This window comes from Phytophthora parasitica (assembly GCF_000247585.1).
Source record: "Phytophthora parasitica INRA-310 unplaced genomic scaffold supercont2.30, whole genome shotgun sequence".
NCBI classification, from domain to species: Eukaryota; Oomycota; class Peronosporomycetes; order Peronosporales; family Peronosporaceae; genus Phytophthora; species Phytophthora nicotianae.
The window spans coordinates 132,334-139,966 of record NW_008649016.1 but is presented as its reverse complement, the minus strand read 5'-3'; the positions used below and the strand labels follow the sequence as shown (position 1 = coordinate 139,966).

The 7,633-nt window shown below is 46.1% G+C and overlaps 2 protein-coding genes across 2 annotated transcripts; one reads left to right on the top strand and one right to left on the bottom strand.

Annotated features, from left to right (window-relative positions):
- Window positions 1-932: 932 nt before the first annotated feature.
- Window positions 933-2,776, bottom strand: PPTG_12397 (hypothetical protein; the record flags this gene model as incomplete). Its single annotated transcript, XM_008908407.1, has 2 exons — window positions 933-1,047; window positions 1,704-2,776. The coding sequence occupies 2 exons, from the start codon at window positions 2,774-2,776 to the stop codon at window positions 933-935; spliced, it is 1,188 nt and encodes a 395-aa protein (XP_008906655.1).
- Window positions 2,777-6,523: 3,747 nt separating this feature from the next.
- Window positions 6,524-7,452, top strand: PPTG_12396 (hypothetical protein; the record flags this gene model as incomplete). Its single annotated transcript, XM_008908406.1, has 2 exons — window positions 6,524-6,882; window positions 6,945-7,452. 2 exons carry the CDS (start codon window positions 6,524-6,526, stop codon window positions 7,450-7,452), a joined length of 867 nt encoding a protein of 288 aa, XP_008906654.1.
- Between the last annotated feature and the right edge of the window lie 181 nt (window positions 7,453-7,633).

Here is a 7,633-nt window from a genome sequence, read left to right as displayed (position 1 = left end):
AGAATCACTGAGGACTTGATCACCGACGCACCAGAGTGTATCTGGTTACCACCTTACCAACTAGAACCAATATTTCCATTTTTGCCGTCTACTCCGCCAAACGCTATGGTATTCTACTAACAACCGACTTCCGCAAGCCGAGTAAACTGCTCGGCATCTCAGGTCAGCTCGATGCTGACCGTCAGGCTCGTCATGAGCGTATATTCCGAGCGTTTTGATGAATCTGACGACGACATGAGTTCGCCATCGCCAACGCACCACCAGTATCTCCACGAGGACGGGTATTAATAGGATGAGAGCAAATATGCCATATTGTTTCGGTCGCGCGCGACCTTATAAACAGGTGCGAATCCTCCTTCTCCGTGGGGAGGACGGTGAAACTATCATACTGTAGTGCAGGCTACGCATGCATATACAATGTAAGTACAGTGTTTTTTCTAGATACGAGTTGCAGTTATATGAAACGGATCGTCTATGGCTGCTCTGCGTATCGACAATGCTGTTGACAAGTGGATGTGCATAACGACAATGCTGTCTACAGGAACGGCGTGTATCGACAACTGTGATGACACTCTAAGTTCATAACGACAATGATGTTGACACGAATGGCGTCCAACCAAAGCACCGATGTCGCCATGAAGTGGGCTGACTGGTGTAACCAGGTCAGGCACACCTCACCACGGCTTCTGCAGCTGAGCACGTCTGTTGGACTAATGTTTTCCTGTAGTGTGTCTCGCTTGCGTTGGCGGGTTTCTTCTCCGTGCCGGTTGGCAGACATATGTGTACCTTGGTGGTACTTTGAAACCAACTATGGCAGCTTCAGCCTCCTTCGTAAGCACAGTAGCCTCTCCAATTTCTTCCTCTTTTTGCCTTGGCCATTGGTGCGAGGACGACCAATGTCTCTAGGGGGAAATTGCTGCAATGGACTACGATTATTCGGTAATGTTATCGGCCATGAGGCGCAAGGGCGGGCGTAGAAGCGCTATCGCGAAAAGCGTCATATGAGTCAGCGGCACATGCTGACTGCCCATGTTGATCATCCTGTGACTAGGCAAGACTTTTTTGATCACTAGAGCGTCAGCTATGCGTGAGATTGGAATTCCCGCTGTAGCTTTTGCGAATTAGTAGTATTCGCTTAATAATGCGGTCTTTTAGGAGTTGATACGCTCATTGTACAATAGCTGACCGTTATCCAGGTGTTCAGTAGATCACAAACCCATTTATCGCCACTTGAGGTAAACAAGAGCGCTCCAGAAATGTTGTGAGAATTCGATGAAAGTTGGTGAAAATCGTCAAATGCTAGGTGGTCTCAGTTATATGAGAGCTAGTTTGGATTGTTTCAATCTAACTTCGACAGAAAATTGAGAAATTCTGCGCTATTATTATGAATAAAGTGAAATACTACGTGAAAATATAACGATATCGCGAATTTCATTTCAAGCAAGGGAAAAGTGTTCTTCTCAAATTTCGCTTGGATTTCTGTCATTTCATCCGCACTTCAATTTCAGCGAAATACAGACGAGATGAATTGTGCATGCACGAGTAACAGCATGTCCAAGTATCGACAAAAATGATAAAAATACAATAGTGCAGCTGTAAATACACACGAATCTCGTGCACTAAATACTCAAGTCTAGTTTCCCCTCCTTCTAGATAACTCTGCTTGCCGCTTCCCATACATATTGCCGATTACCTTGAAGTACCTCTGGAGACCCGTGGTCCCAGTTTGTTGTAGTTTTGCTACAATTTGAGGCGGATAGAGACCTTGGTTAACCCATTTCTGAAGTTTGACTATTACCGGGGCATCTCTACCGTTGCGCATATACCACTCCACAAATTTGGTCGTGTCCGTCACCCCAATCTTCTCAAGTTTCGAGATAACATTTTCCACAGGGACATCTTCGCTGAGCCACTTCCGAAGCTTGGCCATTATGATGGATTCTCTATACCAGTCCACATATTTGGTCGTGTCTAACACCCCAATCTTCTCAAGTTTCGTTACGATATTTTCCATAGGAACATCTTCACTGACCCACTTCCGAAGCTTGGCCATTACGATGTCATCTCCACCATTGCGCATATACCACTCCATATATCTAGTCGTGTCCGTCACCCCGATCTCGTTTAGGTTGTTTTTGAATTGCGATGGGAGTATCTTTTGTCCCTTCCAGCGCTCGAGCATGGGCAGAATGACGATATTGTCAGCGTCTTTGAGGTACAACTGAAGATATTTGTTGACGTTCGTCGACGCTAATTCCTTCAGATTAAACTTGACTTGTGAGGGTAATAATCGTTGACCGAGCCATCCCTTCAACTTCGGTAACAATATGACATCTTCTGCACTCGTCGGAAGGTCTGGTTTCTTACTTGCGTACTTGGCACGATACTGGGCGTAAAATCTAGCAAAGTTGTTGAAATTCTTGTCCGTCATGCGTACGACTTTTAGCTTCTTCAAGACTCTGTCAGGCTTTAATCCGCGCAGAAGCATCATGTTCAGCTTCGCTTTCATCCTCATTGCCTTCGCACTGGCGCTAATGACGGACCCCAAGGTGATATCTCTCGCTTCAGCATCATCTTGTCCTGTCGCCTTGTCATTCACCCTTAAGTGCCGTTTGTCCTTACTCTTGGTGACCAAAGCTGGCCCGAATGGTGTGCTGAGTGTTGCGTGCTTCGAACACTTGATTTGATCAGCACCTGCAACGGAGGACACGGCATCGCAACGCTCAATGGAGGCCACCAGAAACACCAGCGTCAAAATGACGAGGTTCTGGAGCATAGCGGGCCGACAGCGATGGCAGGAAATCTCACAATGACTGGTGCCATGGAATTCTCTCACCTCAATCTGCGTAATGAGCAAATCACGAATTACACGGTGTTTACTCCACACGACAATGTTTGCGTACATACATATATGTACGTACTTTGTCGTCCAGTCGGTAATTAATTGGCACTTTTTCTGGCGCTTCGATAATCGCGTGTCGTACAATTGACGACACTATCGTACCGTTAGGTAGGTGTTCAGTAGATCGCTACTTGAAGATTATGTGAGAATTCGATGAAAGTTGGTGAAAATCGACAAAAGTATTGTCAGCTATTGTCCAATGAGCGTATCAACTCCTAAAAGACCGCATTATTAGGTGAATACTACCAATCCCAAAGCTACAGAGGGAGTTCCGATCTCACGCATAACTGACACTCTAATGATCAAAGAATCTTGCCTCTCGTCGTCGTAGGTAATCGCTTGCAGGTGTCTAGTCGCAGGGGGGGGTCTAGTATTCATCACCTCGTGAAAGTCACTGACATAATATGTCAGTGGTGTTGCCGAAGTTGACGGTATTAGCTCGATCGCGTCGGTAAAGCTCACTGATGACGGTAACGGTTGCGCGGACTAGTTTACGAAGATACTGGATCATGCGGCTGTTTATGATGCATCACGAGTATGGGGTAGATGTAGCGATAGTTGGTGTAGAGAGTCTCGAAGGAGTCTGTAGGAGGCAGTTTCGATACCGTCGAAAGTCTCTCTATTCATCTCTCATTAATAAACATTCGCTCTAGACAGCAAGTCATCCGGATCTGCGCGATAAGTGGATATTATTCACAAAAAAAGCGTTTTTGCTAATTATTGCTCTTTCTGAAGAAACAAATACAATTCTCTTACTCCCTTTGCGAGCATTGCCGCTGCATTTCGATGGGAGACAGGAGGATGTAATGAGGCGATGTATTATCGCTTAATCCTACAATTAGTTTTACTAATTTGATTTAGCGAATAGTCTTGCCTGATTCTCGCCCCACATCGTTACATATAGCTGTGCGTATTTCTTGTCTGTTAGACCAATTTCCCCCGGTTTGTGTGCGATTTGTGGCTAGAACACTCGGTCGTTTATCCATTTCTTGAGCTTCCGCAGTATGATGGCATTATGGGCATCCTTTATGGACACCTTCATGTACTTATTGGCGTTTATCACTCCGATTTCCATCAGCTTCTGTTTGACCTCTGCCGGCAGGAGTTTCTGCCCAATCCACTCCGTGAGTTTCGGCAGATGACATCTTCAGGTGTAGCCGGTAGCGCTTTGGTTTTATGAGGATATTTGGCCAGGTACTTTGCATAGTATCTCGCAAAGTTATTGAAGTTCTTGTCTTTCAAACTGGTGACCTTCAATTTCTTCACAGCCTTCACTGGAGAAAAACCGCGACCAAGCATAATATCCAGCTTAGCCTTTGCCCTCATAGCTGTAGCAACAGCTCCGAAGACCTCTTTCTTCACTCTTACTGCGGATTAAACCACGATCAGGTACGCTGTCATCTACTCGCAAAAATCGTGGGCTCGAATCCTTGATAGCGGGTCAAGAATTTCTTGAAGTCTATGGGCGTAGACATAGCACCGACGCCGGCAAAACGAGTAGATTAACCCTTTCAATACCGATTAAAGCAGCAGTATTTCTTTGATAACCAAGCGCATATCCACCACGTCCAGGACAGTTGTCGTGATTGTGGGAAAAAAAAAAAAAGCAAACTAAAGTGACATAGAGACGTGAAGGCGGCGGATGCGATATACATGCAGCGCGTCACCACCGTTTGCGTTATGCAGGACAACACTGTTTGCGAAAAACAAGCACCGTTTCTTGCAAAGATTGTAAGTGGTTTGACGTGTTGATTCGATCCTCATATATTGATACTATTCTGATAGTGGCTCCATCTATATTGGACAAATTTGGTTTGCAAACCTATAAATCCCTCTCGTATATGAATAAATACATGCGTATGAGTGTTGTCAACCTCCATACTATGACTTCTTTACGCCTAGTCAATCGTCTCAGACTTCTCCAGCATAAGCTGTCGTCGACAGCCTGTCGATCATACGAAATTTCAAAATTGTTTATGCCATTGTAACGGAGTTACCTCCGTTTACGATTCTAGACCTGGTAAAGTCCCTCTCTTTTATTAAGGATTACTGGACGCTGACCTGACCGTTGTTTACGGGCAATGCGTTGGACACAAGAGCGTGTCCAGTTCGTAGGCCTGCAGTTAGTTTTAATTTTCAATTCACTCTACAATTTCCATCGTGAAGTACAAGTCCTCACCATGATTCCGTGACAGCCATTTATTGGAATCGTATGTACAACCTGGAGCTCTGTCTAGGCCGAAATTCAGTATTTTGATCATGTGAGAGCCTCAGCAGCAACTTATTTGTGTTGTTGTAAATCACTCTCGTCAAACACCAATGTAGTATTAAAATGTATGCGTAAGTATACATGTTCATTCACGAATACATTTACATCGGGTAGGCCCAACGACATCGGATCGTTGTAAAAAAAATTGTTGACGAAAAGTCTTAACGTGGTAGAGCCCCAGGCTATCACAATCTATGGAGGAAACACGTCAGGAATATGTTGAACACTCGTTGTTTTCATCGCCTTTTCATTGATATTATTGAAGTTGAAACGTCATTTGATCCATTATCATTATGAGGATAGCATGAAGCAAGGGCGTTGGCCAATGCTTTCCAGAAAATGGTTCTGAACGTACAGCGTAACTGAGGAGCGTGCTATCGTTTCGGTTTCATCGAGTATGCATTTGCCTGGTATCTTTTCATTTTTGCAGCTCGTTCCTCCGTGTCATAGCGATTTTCCTCGCTGCGCGTATTCTCCACTAAATGTAGTTGAATTTGGCTACTCAAACATTGGTTGTTGAGGGGCACCAGTAGTTCACCACGCCCCAGAATTTTTCATCATGCAACCTCGCCTGCATATTTGTTCTGCTCGTGAAGGTAATGTGCAAATTTATGTTTACGCCATGGATAAGCCACAATTTACAGCGCGCTCCATTCGGCGCCGCAAACCACGATAATGCTGTATCATCATTACGTATCATGGAACCACCGTTGTGTTGTAACGAACGCACTTTAACAATTCTTTGGATATTTATATCCAGAGTCTTAGTGGCTTCGGAAACCCTCGGATATCCTGTATCATATTATATTTGGTTACTTTTGTAATAACTCAATACCTTGAATTGACAAAAGAAGAGCTAAAGCGACGAAATACTTTATAACCTTTTAAGATCCGATCCAAAAACTGGTGAATGTTGACCCAGTCGGACAAGAACCACATTCCCGTAACCTCACATATTATAGGGGAAGCTGCTGGGAAGCGATCTACGGAGAAGGCAATGTTGCCTTGCTAAGGAGAGGCGGGAGTCGTAAGGGGTGTCGTTGTATAGCCAATTAGTGTGACGTCTATCTAGCACATATATAACCATGATGTGGGAGGGTTAGAAGCAGGCATCCCGAAAAATAATAATGCTGGAAAATATAACACTATTTTCAGATATAGTACTTTATTTTAGGCACCTCTAGATTTTTTTCTGGAATTTATGTCGTCAAGACTCAACATTCGGAAATTTATTTCTGCTCCTCCTGGTCCAACCGTTCAATGTCTCGCTCTGCCAACGGATCGAGGCCACAACTCTTTCTTACTTTCAAACCAGCTCCCTTCCAAGCACGCTCACCGCCACCCACAGCGCCATGGACGACAACCTCCTCGCTACCCCCGCCACAAGGCCGACTTTCTCGCCCAGGCAGATTGCTGCCTTCTACTTCAAGCCCTGCCTGGGCGAGGAGGGAGAGGCAACGGGCTATTACGCCTGCAAGACCTGCGCTAAGCGCCGCAAGCACGCGCCCAAGTCGGGCTACAGCAACTTGGTGTCGCACGTGCGTACAGCGCATCCCAACTACGAGAGCGACATGCGCGACGCCAGTGTTGCTGCGACGGGGACCCTGTTGCCATGGGTCACTCAGAAAGCCTCGAACCGCTACGCGTGGTTGCGCTGGGTTGTCACTGGCAATTTGCCTCTGTCATTCTGCGAATCCAAGGAAACGCGACAGTAAGTAGTTTTGTGTCTATATTATAGCGGTTAAAAGTGCTCTAACGCCGTCTGTTTTCTAGGTACACGAAGCTAAATCCCATGTCTGTGGAGACACTGACGGCCACTATGGAGGCTGTGACCAAGGCCGTGGAGAAGAAGCTCGGGGCCTCTATGCCCGAGCATTTTGGTCTCATCCTCGTCGGCTGGACGCACAAGACGGAGCACTACATGGCGGTCTACGGCTGCTTCGAGACGGCCTCCGGTCCTCAGTACCCACTGCTGTCGCTAGCGCCTGTCATGGATGAGCCTGATGACCATCTGAGTGCTGACGGCCATCTGACGGCAATCAAGCGATTTCTCCCTTTTTTTGGTAAGTCGATATCCGGTTGTCTCTTCCTCGTAGTCGACAACTGCACCGTAAACAAGCGGCTGGCGAACCTACTTGGCGTACCGTTAATCGGCTGCGCTAGCCACAGGCTCAACTTGGCGGTGCGGGACTACCTGGAGCCCCACGACAATATTCTTGAAAAAGTGCAGCAGCTTATGCGTAAGTTGCGCACTCTCAAGCAAGCGGCCAAGTTGCGGTAAGTACAGTGGTCTTTAGTTTGGGGTTTGTATGTCACTAAAAACCTGTACTATTTTGGTTTTTGTCCGAAATTAGTGCCAAGACACCATTGGTTGCTGTCCTCAGACAGGACACGCGGTGGTCGTCGACATTTGCAATGCTCAAGCGCTATTGCAAGCTGCGCGAGTGCATTTCGGCCGACGA